The 13,347-nt window shown below is 42.9% G+C and overlaps 1 protein-coding gene across 1 annotated transcript in view; it reads left to right on the forward strand.

Moving 5' to 3' along the window:
• Nucleotides 1-13,347, forward strand: part of LOC311226630 (CUB and sushi domain-containing protein 3-like) — a gene marked incomplete at both ends in the record, with an annotated part of 799,139 nt that overhangs the window by 635,626 nt on the left and 150,166 nt on the right. Inside the window, 2 exons of the mRNA XM_084312048.1 lie at nucleotides 1,964-2,080; nucleotides 2,843-3,058. Of these exons, the coding sequence (XP_084168174.1) occupies nucleotides 1,964-2,080; nucleotides 2,843-3,058 (333 nt within the window). The remainder of the gene's footprint in view (nucleotides 1-1,963; nucleotides 2,081-2,842; nucleotides 3,059-13,347) is intronic.

Genomic DNA, 13,347 nt, shown 5'->3' on the forward strand with positions numbered 1-13,347 from the left:
TCAGTTATCCAAATTATACTACTTCCATTTCCTTCCCCATTCCTATCCCCTAATCCCACCCCATCCCACCCAGTGAGGGCAACGACAAACATACATGTAAAATAAAAAATAAAAATAAAATAAATTTTAAATAATTAAACATAAATACAGATGTGACAGACAAAGCTACGCAAAAAGAAATGAAGTAAAATTAAAAGAAAACAAGAGAAGAAAAATATATATATATAAATAGGAAAGACCGTAATAATAATATATAATATAAGCAATACTCTCCATTTTAGTAGCGTAATTTCCAGATGGTAAAACAAATAAAATGGAAAGTAAATTTAACACCCTTAGCAGACCACCACAATGCCATCTCCCCAGCCACACGTGGGCTAGCAGTGTCAGGGAGGTAGATGGGGGGAGGAGGGGGGTCATGGGGTCCCAAGTTTGGAAGGAGTCATATGGGTTTTGAAATGAGATAGGAAGGGCTGCCATGTTTTGTGGAAGGTATCTGTGTGGCCTTGTGTTGTAAATCTGATTTTCTCTATATGTATAAGAGACATGACATCCCTCATCCAGTGTAAGTGTGAAGGGGGAGTGGCTGCCTTCCAGTTGAATAGGATGAGGCGATTGGCAATGAGTGAGGCAAAGGCCATGGCATTGGATTGCCCAATAGATATTGCAGCGTTCTCCGGTGTCAGACCAAATAATGCAATAAGAGGGCATGGGTCAACATTCATAAAAAATATGTCTGAATAAGATTTAAAAATGGAAGTCAACCTGTTTTCTTATACAAACAAATTGTCAGATGCAGTCATGTTCATTCCTATTTTACTAGGTCAGCTGATGATGGACAGATTATGTTACCACGTCCAAAATCAAATGCTTTAAAGGGGACTGTTGTTTATCGTGCCATCAATCATTGGAATAACTGCCCACTGGACATAAGTAAATTGAATAGTAAAGTGTCTTTCAAATACCACCTGAGAATGCACTACTTAAATATGTGAGCAAACTATTCTGATGTTGATAATGATGTCTACAATGTTTTACTGTTTTTAGATTATAATTGTTAATTGTGATTGTCATAATGTATCTCAAGTTGTTATGTTTTGTGTTTTCTGTTGTCTTTCTGTGTGGACCCCAGGAAGACTAGCTCGCCACTTAGGTGACAGCCAATGGGGATAATTTTTTTTTATTTTTATTTTTTTATCTTTTCCCCCTTCCTTTTTCCTCCGATTTTCTCCCATCCCAATGTTAGTCGTTATGCCAATTCCCAATCCCCTTCCTGGTTGCTGCGCACTTACCCCCCACAGTCGGTCTGGGAGAGTGGAAGCTATCACATGCTTCCTCCGACACACGTGTAGCCAGCCCACCGCTTCTTTTCACCTGGCAGCGCGGACTCTCACTGAGAGGGCGTAGCGTGTGGAAGGATCACACTATCCCACTTAGATCCTATCCACGCTGAGCAGGCGCCCCGACCTAACTGTAGGAGTCGCTGTTTACAACGACCCGGACCCACCCCGCCAGCTTCTCCCACCCTCTAATACAGCCAATTGTATTAGTGTGAACGGCCAGCCAAGCTGGTGACAACCCCGGAGCTGTGAGCTGGATTCGAACAGGCGAATCCAGCGTCTCCGGTGTTGGTGACGAACGCAATCTCCGCTACGCCACAATGGGGATCCTTTTAAACAATAACAATCAACAATCAACTCTACTTTACTCTACTTTACTTTACTTTACTTTACTCTACTCTACTTTACTCTACTTTACTCTACTTTACTCTACTTTACTCTACTTCACTGTACTCTACTTCACTGTACTCCACTTTACTCTACTCTACAGTACTTTACCTTTCTTTACTTTACTCCACTTTACTCTACTCTACAGTACTTTACTTTTCTTTACTTTACTCCACTTTACTCTACTCTACAGTACTTTACTTTACATTACTCTACTCTTCTCTCTCTCTCTCTAGCTCTGTGTGGGGGTGACGTGCGTGGACCGTGGGGGACCATACTGTCTCCAGGGTTCCCGGACCCCTACCCCTCCTCCCTCAACTGCACATGGAGTGCTGAGGTCAGCCATGGAAAGGGTAAGACGCACACTGTCAGTCAGCAGAGCTCTTTAGATTGGTGATAGAGCTAATCCAATAGCATTTTATTGATAGAGATCATCACTCCAGTAGTAGAGCTCTTTAGATCAGTAGTAGAGCTCTTCAGATCAGTGGTAGAGCTCTTCAGATCAGTGGTAGAGCTCTTCAGATCAGTGGTAGAGCTCTTCAGATCAGTGGTAGAGCTCTTCAGATCAGTGGTGGGGCTGGATGTGTTAATGATGGAGGGAAATATCTGCCACTGTCTATTCCAACCGCTGCCCAGGGAACGGAGGTTTATTATGACACTTCTCCTCGCAGCTCAAAGCCAAACCAACACCCCAGAATACTCTCCATCTCAGTCGGCATTTCTCTTTCTGAATATTAATGCACCAGAAATCTGAATAATCTGTCTTCACTCTCCTCCTCTTCACATGCCCTCTCATTCTATTTTCACGACACAATTGACGCTTTCTTTCTTTCTTTCTTTCTTTCTTTCTTTCTCTCTTTCTTTCTTTTTTCATCTCTCTCTCTGTCTCTCTATCTTCCTCTGTCTCTCCCCCCTCTCTCTCTCTCTCTCTCTCTCTCTCTCTCTCTCTCTCTCTCTCTCTCTCTCTCTCTCTCTCTCTCTCTCTCTCTCTCTCTCTCTCTCTCTCTCTCTCTCTCTCTCTCTCTCTCTCTCTCTCTCTCTCTCTCTCTCTCTCTCTCTCTCTCTCTCTCTCCCTCTCCCCCTCTCCCTCTCCCTCCCCCTCCCTCTCTCTCTAGGGGTACAGTTTCAGTTTAACTCCTTCCACCTGGAGGACCAGCATGATTACCTCCTGCTGACGGAGAACGGGAGCTTCCAGCAGCCTCTGGCTCGTCTCACTGGAAACGAGTTGCCTAGCAACATCAACGCCGGACTCTATGGCAACTTCAAGGCGCAGCTCCGCTTCATTTCCGACTTCTCCATTTCCTACGACGGGTTTAACATAACGTTCTCTGGTGAGTTATATCACAACATTACATTCATATTCCTCACGGTACAGGCATCCCTAACCATTATTCATATCCCTGCTGACTCCATCTCCTACCTCCTAGCTCCTTTCTCCATCTCCTACCTACTATCTTCATCTTCTATCTCCTTTCTCCATCTCCTACCTCCTTTCTCATATCTTCATCTCCTACCTCCTTTCTCCTATTTTCATCTCCTACCTCCTTTCTCCTATTTTCATCTCCTACCTCCTTTCTCCTATTTTCATCTCCTACCTCCTTTCTCCTATCTGCATCTCCTACCTCCTTTCTCCTATCTTCATGTCCTACCTCCTTTCTCCATCTCCTACCTCATTTCTCCTATCTTCATCTCCTTTCTCCTATCTTCATCTCCTACCTCCTACCTCCTATCTTCATCTCCTACCTCCTACCTCCTATCTTCATCTCCTTTCTCCTATCTTCATGTCCTACCTCCTATATCCATCGTCTACCTCCTTTCTCCATCTTCTACCTCCTTTCTCCATCTTCTACCTCCTTTCTCCTATCTTCATCTCCTACCTCCTTTCTCCTATCTTCATCTCCTACCTCCTTTCTCCTATCTTCCTCTCCTACCTCCTTTCTCCTATCTTCATCTCCTACCTCCTTTCTCCTATCTTCATCTCCTACCTCCTTTCTCCTATCTTCATCTCCTTTCTCATATATCCATCTTCTACCTCCTTTCTCCTATCTTCATCTCCTACCTCCTTTCTCCTATCTTCATCTCCTTTCTCCTATCTTCATCTCCTACCTCCTTTCTCCATCTCCTACCTCCTATCTCCTATATTCATCTCCTACCTCCTACCTCCTACCTCCTATCTCCATCTGTCAGCCAGTGACATGAGGAAAAAAGTATTGGCATCTCTCTCTGAGACACACATACATGTAGACATTAATATCTCTCTGAGACACACATACATGTAGACATTAATATCTCTCTGAGACACGCATACATGTAGACATTAATATCTCTCTGAGACACACATACATGTAGACATTAATATATCTCTGAGACACACATACATGTAGACATTAATATCTCTCTGAGACACACATACATGTAGACATTAATATCTCTCTGAGACACACATACATGTAGACATTAATATCTCTCTGAGACACGCATACATGTAGACATTAATATCTCTCTGAGACACACATACATGTAGACATTAATATATCTCTGAGACACACATACATGTAGACATTAATATCTCTCTGAGACACACATACATGTAAATATAAATATCTATCTGAGACACACATACATGTAGACATTAATATCTCTCTGAGACACACATACATGTAGACATTAATATCTCTCTGAGACACACATACATGTAGATATAAATATCTCTCTGAGACACACATACATGTAGACATTAATATCTCTCTGAGACACACATACATGTAGATATTAATATCTCTGAGACACACATACATGTAGACATTAATATCTCCCTCTGAGACACATACATGTAGACATTAATATCTCTGAGACACACATACATGTAGACATGAATATATATGAGACACACATACATGTAGACATTAATATCTCTCTGAGACACACATACATGTAGACATGAATATATATGAGACACACATACATGTAGACATTAATATATATCTCTGAGACACACATACATGTAGACATTAATATCTCTCTGAGACACATACATGAATACATTAATATCTCTCTCTGAGACACATACATGTAGACATTAATATCTCTGAGACACACATACATGTAGACATTAATATATATCTGAGACACACATACATGTAGACATTAATATCTCTCTCTGAGACACACATACATGTATACATGAATATATATATATGAGACACACATACATGTAGACATGAATATCTCTCTGAGACACACATACATGTAGACATTAATATCTCCCTCTGAGACACATACATGTAGACATTAATATCTCTCTGAGACACACATTGAAATGGCTAATCCTTCATAAATTTCCATTTAGCCACTGGAGTTAGTTGCAGATTTGGCCGACGCGCATTCATCATAAAGCACTCAGAGATGATGTAAGTAGATTGACATTTATTAAACATAAACTCCGGTTGACTTTGCTAAACTAAATAAAATAATATCGAACAGGATCTTGACAAAGTAAATGATATAATTGGTCTGGCTTGATGCGGTCGAAAAACTATTGCACACCAAACCCCGCTGTCTAACTCAGCTGTCAGACAGTTCATTCACTGATTTGAAGCCTCCCCAAGGGGGGGGGGGGGGGGTGCATGGCTGAGTGGATCTATGCCGCGCCCCCACAGTCATCAACAGATAAGTGTCCAGGTAATATCTATTTCAAGATTAATTCAAATCATACAGGTAAATACAATTTCATATCAATTATTAATATAATCCATAAATCAAAATATATGTTATGTTACATGTTTCCCATTAAACTCAAATTAGGTCAATATGGCTCCAACATACCGGCCCCTAATTGGAGACGCTATAGCAAAAACAATTATAGTTATCAATAACATTAAATGGAGCCAGAGTGCACACGTAAAAATATAAACATGAAATACCAGAAAGCAATTAATTACATTAGTAATGTTCAATACAGTCATTATCTTTTCTAATTTCATAATGTTCAAAATGTATTCCCCCCCAGTCCCAAAATCCATACCAGTCCATCTTCATCATGCCCCAACTTAACCGCCACCCACCACCCACCACCCACAAAGTCCCAGTGACATAAGTGTTCTTGATGGTATGACAACCACGATACGCCAGCCATTGGATAGGGCAAAGTCCCATGGGAGTAGATGTGGTGTAGGATAGAACAGTTCATCTGTGTAAAGAAGTGCGAGAGGGTAGTGTGTGTGCAGTGGCATGGGCAAAGTGGGCAGGGGGCAGGGGAAATTTAACATTTTCAGCTCAATCATCGGCTTCCAGCAGCAAGCAGAGCTTATCGATGGGCCTTTGGAGTGTGTTTGTCTTGGTTCGAACTAACACACTCCTAACATGCCCTTTAGAGTCCGGCAAGGTCTTGACCACACGGGCTAGGGGCCATGAATTCCTTGGTGCAGTTTCGTCTACTATGACGACTACATCATTGACATTGAAGTTCTTTCTTGTCTTGAACCACTTTTGTCTTTGTTGCATGAGTGCTAAATATTCTTTGGTCCACCTTCTCCAGAATAGGTCTGCAAGGTATTGCACCTGTTTCCATCTCCTTCTGGCATAGAGTTCATCTTTACGAAAGAGCCCAGGTGGCAAGAGGGGTTTGGTTTTTAACTGTAGCAGGTGGTTTGGCGTTAAGGGCTCTAGATCATTTGGATCCGTTGATACAGTCGTGATGGGTCTATCGTTGAGGATGGATTCGACCTCACATAGAGCCGTCTGTAGCACATCATCATCCATCGTTTGCTGCTTTAGGACTGAGAAGAGTACCTTTTTCACCAGCCTGATCAGTCTTTCCCACACTCCTCCAAAGTGGGCTCCGGAAGGCGGATTGAATAACCACCTGACTTGATTGGTCAGGAGTGCATCCTGAATTCTTTGGTGATTTAGCTGAATCAAAGCAGCTTCCAGTTCTTTCTGAGCACTCACAAAGTTGGTACCACGATCTGTTCGAATGGTCAGTACCGATCCTCTCCGACATAAAAATCGCCGTATGGCGTTGATGCAGGAGTCTGTGTCCAAAGTGCTTGCCACTTCCAGGTGAACTGCTCGACTGACGAGGCAAGTAAATATTACTCCCCATCGTTTCACATGTGCTCGACCTCTCTTAACTTCTATGGGTCCGAAATAATCGATGCCCACGTGAGTGAAGGGTGGGAGATCCGGAGCAACACGATCCTCTGGCAAGTCAGCCATCTTTTGCTCTCCAACTCTTGCTTGTATGCGTCTGCAAAATACACATGATTTTATGATCTTTCTTGCTGAAGAGTTTGCAGATGGTAGCCAGAATTTCTGACCGAGCCTGGAGAGCATGTGGTTTCGTCCAGAGTGCCCAACCTGCTGGTGGATATCCTGCAAGATCAATTTGGATACATGAGAGTCTCTGGGCAGTATGATTGGGTTTTTCAAACTCACTGGCATAGCCGTTTTACTTAGCCGCCCTCCAATCCTTAGGATGCCTTCATCCATGATCGGATCCAATTTGCGTATGGAGCTGTCCGCTTTGACTAGTTTGTCCTTTTTCAGAAGAGTGAGTTCTGAATCAAAGTAGCGCTCTTGTTCATAGCGGATGATTGACTTCTCTGCTTCATACAAGTCCTCCACAGATAAGCCTTGTTGCTCGTCTTTAAGTTTGAAGGAGCGGGTCACACGAACCTTGGCCTTCTGACTTTGAAGCAGTAAGAGTTTTTTAAGTTTCAGCCACCAGCCCACAGCTCTTTGAAGTTTCTTCCATGAAGAGTAGTATTCAATTAGCTTGCTAGTAGCGCTGTTGTCCATGTTCAAGCAATTTACAGTGATGTCCTTTTTTACCTCTGGGTCACTTGGGGGGATGTGGCCAAGATCCTCAGGAAATTCAGGCCATTCCGCTTTCTCCTTTGACAGGAAGTCGGGGCCATACAACCATCTGGTAGAATTCAGAAATGATTCCATGTGCAATCCACGTGAGGCGTCGTCTGCCGGATTGTCCTTGGAACATACATGTCTCCATTGATTTTTGTGAGACAGGCTGTGGATCACTGCAATCCTATTTGCAACGTACGTGTGGAATCGTTTTGTTTGGTTGAAAATGTATTTCAGTACCGATGTACTGTCTGTCCAGAATGTAGAATTCTCCAGTTCCATATGTAGCTCCCGTTGTAACATTCTGTCTGCTTTCACAACAAGCGTTGCAGCTGCAAGCTCAAGCCTTGGAATGGTGATTTGTTTTAGTGGAGTTACTCTGGCTTTGCCAAATACAAAGGTAACATGGACATCTCCCATGTTATTTGTGAGTCTGAGGTAGCTTGCTGCCCCAATTCCTGACTCACTCGCGTCACAGAAGTGATGCAGCTCAGCAGTCCTTACAAGACCAAAATGTTCAGGCCTTAAGCATCTGTCCACCTCGAATCTGCTGAGTTGATCTAGCTCTGTAATCCATCTTTGCCAGGGCTTTGATAGTTCCTCAGGAATGATGTCATCCCATCCACACTTTCCAATGCAAAGCTTCTGTAGAATCTGCTTGGCTTTGAGGATAAGGGGAGAAAGGAAACCCAGAGGATCGTATATGGAACTGACTATGGAGAGAATGGTTCGTCTAGTAGGAGCTCTGTTTTTGACAGAAACCATGAAGTTGAAAGTGTCTCTGTGGATGTTCCATTGGATACCTAGTACCCTTTCCAGCGGTGGCTTTTCTCTATCCAAGTCAAGTTGTTGCACTAGCTTGGCTCTGTGACTTTCAGGAACTGTTGTCAGTACTTCCTGGCTGTTGCTCACCCATTTGGTTAGGGTAAAGCCCCCTAGGGTGCATACTTCCCTAAGGTCCTTTATCAGTTTGATTGCTTGCCTTGGGGAGTCCACAGACTTGAGGCAATCATCTACATAGAAGCCATGCTTGATTGTATCAAGTACCTCCATGCCGTATTTCTCTGAGTTGTCATTTCTGGTTTGCTGCAAGGCAAAGTTGGCGATACTTGGAGATGACACCGCCCCAAAGAGATGAACACTCATGCGGTACACTTCCAGCGGCTTAGTAACATCTCCTTCTGGCCACCATAAGAATCTCAGGAAGTCTCTGTGCTCTTCATGTACTTGTACTTGGTAGTACATGGATTCAATGTCTGCCATTATTGCAATTTGTTCCTTGCGGAACCTAAGCAGCACGCCTAGAAGCGGGTTAGCCAAATCTGGACCTTGGAGAAGTTCTGTATTGAGAGATCGGCCTTCGTACGACGAGGAACAGTCAAAGACAACTCTGAGTTTTTTCTTCTGTTTGTGGTAAACCCCGTGATGAGGTATATACCACACATGGCCGTCGTGCCTTTGGAGCTGCTCTTGCGGCACCTTTTCTGCATGCCCTTTAGCCAGTACCTTCTCCATAAAGGCCTTGTACTCTGCAGCATAAGCAGAATCTCTTTTGAACCTTTTGGCTAGGTTCACTGTGCGTTGCGCTGCCATTCGATAGTTGTCAGGCAGGACAACATCCTTGTCTCAAAAAGGCAAAGGTAAGTTGTAGTGACCGTTTTTAAAAACAACAGAATTTGTTGCCAGGTCCATGAACCTCCTGTCCTCACATGACATCTCTCTTTTTTCTTCGTGCTCCTTTTCAGGGAAGTCCTGGTTGTACTGCTTGATCAGCATATCCTTCAGATCTTCCATTGAGGTGCGATTAACTGACACCGACTTCGTTCCAGATTCCTCCATAGCAGAACAAGAGTTGAGCGGGCCATTGACCACCCATCCTAGCTGTGTCTTGACTGCATACGGTCCGTTTCCTTGACTATTTATTATTTGCCAGGGTTCCATGGCTTTCGGAACGTCCATTCCTATTAGGATTTCAATGTCAGCCTCGATCTCATTTAATTGGATTCCACTGAGATAAGGCCAACTCTTCAGATCAGACTGGGTGAGTAGGTTTTCCTTCGAAACAGGAATCTTTGCTTGGGTGTATACTTTAGGCAAGTCAATCCATGCATCACCCTCTAAATTGCCTACCTCAAGTCCTTTGAGCTCATAGCTCTTGACAGGTCTTTCCTGTCCCATTGTTCGTAGAAGAATTTGGGTCCTGCGTCCTTTGGCCTTCAGCCGATTCATGAGGTTTTCGGTGCAAAATGTAGCTGAGCTTCCTGGGTCAAGAAAAGCATAGGTTAAAATAGTCTTGTTGCCTTTAGCTACTTTTACCTGAACCGGCACAATTGCTAGTGCGCATTCCTTCCCGGCCCCTGTTCCTTGATCTGCTGAGACTAATGCACTGTTGATTCTTGTTCCATTAGAATCTGTGGGAATCAGGTGTTGTGCAGTTTCCTGCTTTGAGCCTTTGCCATCAATATGCAGCAATGTTGGATGTGTTCTCTGACATATCTGGCAATCTAGTTTCCTTTTGCACTCTTTGCTCATGTGACCCTTCTTTAAGCATCCAAAGCAGTGGCCATTCCTTTTTAGATGTTCCACTTTCTTCTCATGTGGCTCCGATTTAAACCGCAAACAATCCAATATTGCATGTTTGCCTTTGCAGAGACTGCATAGGGCCGGAATAGCAACCTGAGTGCTTATGTGTTGCTGTACTTTGGCCGTTTGTTGTTTGGTACTGCACTCTCCAGCTGCTGCTGCTACCGTGGTAACAAAGCTACTGCCCCTTTTCTGTGCTCTCAAGTCGAATGTTTTGCTCTTTGAGATTAAGCTTTTAATCGGAGTTGGGTCTTTAATGTCTCCAAACACAGGGTGCAGTAAGATATTAGCCTGTGCTTCCATAAATTCCACCAGATGTATGAATCGAGCTCTTACGTTTGTTTTTTGAAACTTTTCATAAGCTTTAGTCCGCCATCGTTCTCGGAGCTTGTATGGGAGCTTGGATACTATCAGCCTTAAATTGGATGTGACATCCAGTTCATCCATGTACTCCAAGTCTTGCATAGCATTGCAACATCCCCTCAGGTATAAAGCATATGAATGGAGTGATTTTCCATCATCTGCTTTAACAGCGGTCCAATTCAGTGCTTTATCCAGGTAAGCATTTGCGATCTTCATCTCGTCACCAAAATGTATCTTTAATTGTCGCATAGCCTCTGGATATCCTTTTTTCCCATTCATGTGCATGCAGCTGCTCACTATGGCTCTGGCTGGACCTGATGTGAATTGTTCAAGAAAGTAGAGCCTATCCTGGAAACAACTAGTCTTGTCCTCAATTGCATGTTTAAAAGCCAGCATGAAAGACTGGTAAAATAGCAGATTTCCGTCAAACACTGGGACCTCTCTTTTGGGAAGTAGGGAGAGATTTTGCTGTCTGATCATTAAATCAGCTATTTCATTTTGTTTTTGTACCATTGCACTGAGATCTCCATGAGAGACATTACTGACATCATGCTCTTCCAGCTGTGGAATCGATGCATTTGTGGCTCCATGAGAACTACTGCTGATGTGTTCCACTGCCCTCTGCAGTGGGGTCTTAGGTATTGCAGTCAGTTGAATGAATTCCAATGAAGTGTCAGTATTAATTGTAGATTCCACCTTTTGTGCAGGTTCCACAGTTCCATCATCATAATATTGATTCATAGCATCCATCTGTGATCCAGGCTCATCATTGCTTAGAAGGACTTTAATCCTGGCATCTGCTGCTGCAATTTGTGCGTCCAGCTCAATTTTTTCCATTTTTGATTTGATCATTGTTTCTTCCATTGCTGCCTTTGATTTGATCGTTGCTTCTTCCATTGCTGCCTTTGATTTGATCATCGCTTCTTCCATTTTTAAAGTATGTATGTCCTTTAAAGCAGCAGACCTGGCCTGCAGTGATGCCTTTTCAGCGGCTGCCAGTTTAGCTGCAGAAGATACCTTAGAGGATACTCTAGATGATTTAGAATATTTTGATGTTTTGGTTTTTGAAGATTTAGATGAGTGGGAGGTTCTGGCTGTTGATGATGCTTTTACAAAGGAGACGCTGTCCTGTGGACAAACATTGGCTTGGTGATGTTGTTCAATGCGCCATGCTTGAACTTCCTTTAAAAAGTTTGTGAAATTCATATTTTTGGGTTCATACCACTCAACTTGATCTTTCACCTTTCCTTCATCTGATAGCAGCTGTTGCACCTGCTGATGTACCTGGTCAAATTCATCAACAACTTGGTTAAACACTTCCACATGTATATTGACAGAATCCACATTTCCACCGTCTACAAGCAGTGTTTTAGTTTCATTTAATCTTCTTGTGCATGCTGCAAGTTTGGCTTTGCGAGTTGCAATCAGTGTCTTTAGGAGAGCCTCTGCTTCCTCTGCGGTTGCAGGTGGGCTGATAGACATAATTCTAACTTTGACACTTGGCACTTTTTATACACAAATTGTTTATCCACAAGTTGCCATCATAGCCTTTGACGTCATTTTAAATAATAGCCTGTCCATTGGCTCCTTAATCCTCTTCTATACGTGTTGCATTTATTATGCGCCGTTTTGCATGATTCCATTCAAACACATAATTGTTCAATAGCGCGAATATGCGCTTCCAACAATGGACTTCAGCGTTGTCAACAGAGTTGTAATTGACGCACGGACGTTGCCTTTAAATACATATTATGCGCCGTTCTGCATGATTCCATTCAAACACATAATTGTTCCATAGCGCGAATATGCGCTTCCAACAATGGACTTCAGCGTTGGCTGTTATGAACTGCGTTGCACTTGTATACACAGACGTTTGCCTTAAATACTTATTATGCGCCGTTACAGGTTTCCATTCAAACCCACAATTATGTGGTCTTTAGCGCGCAAATGCGCTTCCAGTTATGGAATTCACCGTTGTGAAATGCGTTGCATAACAGTGTTTGGCTTCGCCATACCATACGTGAAGTAAAGCACAATCAAATTCATTCATAAATCCATTGTTTGGGTTTGTTTACTACTCACGACCGCCCTTCATGTGATAGTGGTCGCGTCATCCTCCTTCCACATCAAACAAGCAGCGAGCCTTCATTCATAACCGAGGTTCCATCCAGTAGCTGGTCGCGTCTTGGGTCCAAGTTTCCTCGTTTATCTTGAAGTCCAGCTCGCCCGTCTTTGCTTGAGTTTTTCGACTATGAAATGGCTAATCCTTCATAAATTTCCATTTAGCCACTGGAGTTAGTTGCAGATTTGGCCGACGCGCATTCATCATAAAGCACTCAGAGATGATGTAAGTAGATTGACATTTATTAAACATAAACTCCGGTTGACTTTGCTAAACTAAATAAAATAATATCGAACAGGATCTTGACAAAGTAAATGATATAATTGGTCTGGCTTGATGCGGTCGAAAAACTATTGCACACCAAACCCCGCTGTCTAACTCAGCTGTCAGACAGTTCATTCACTGATTTGAAGCCTCCCCAAGGGGGGGGGGGGGGTGCATGGCTGAGTGGATCTATGCCGCGCCCCCACAGTCATCAACAGATAAGTGTCCAGGTAATATCTATTTCAAGATTAATTCAAATCATACAGGTAAATACAATTTCATATCAATTATTAATATAATCCATAAATCAAAATATATGTTATGTTACATGTTTCCCATTAAACTCAAATTAGGTCAATATGGCTCCAACACACATACATGTAGACATTTATATCTCCCTCTGAGACACACATACATGTAGACATT

This window comes from Notolepis coatsorum (genome assembly GCF_963971535.1).
Source record: "Notolepis coatsorum genome assembly, chromosome: 4".
Taxonomy (NCBI): Eukaryota; Metazoa; Chordata; class Actinopteri; order Aulopiformes; family Paralepididae; genus Notolepis; species Notolepis coatsorum.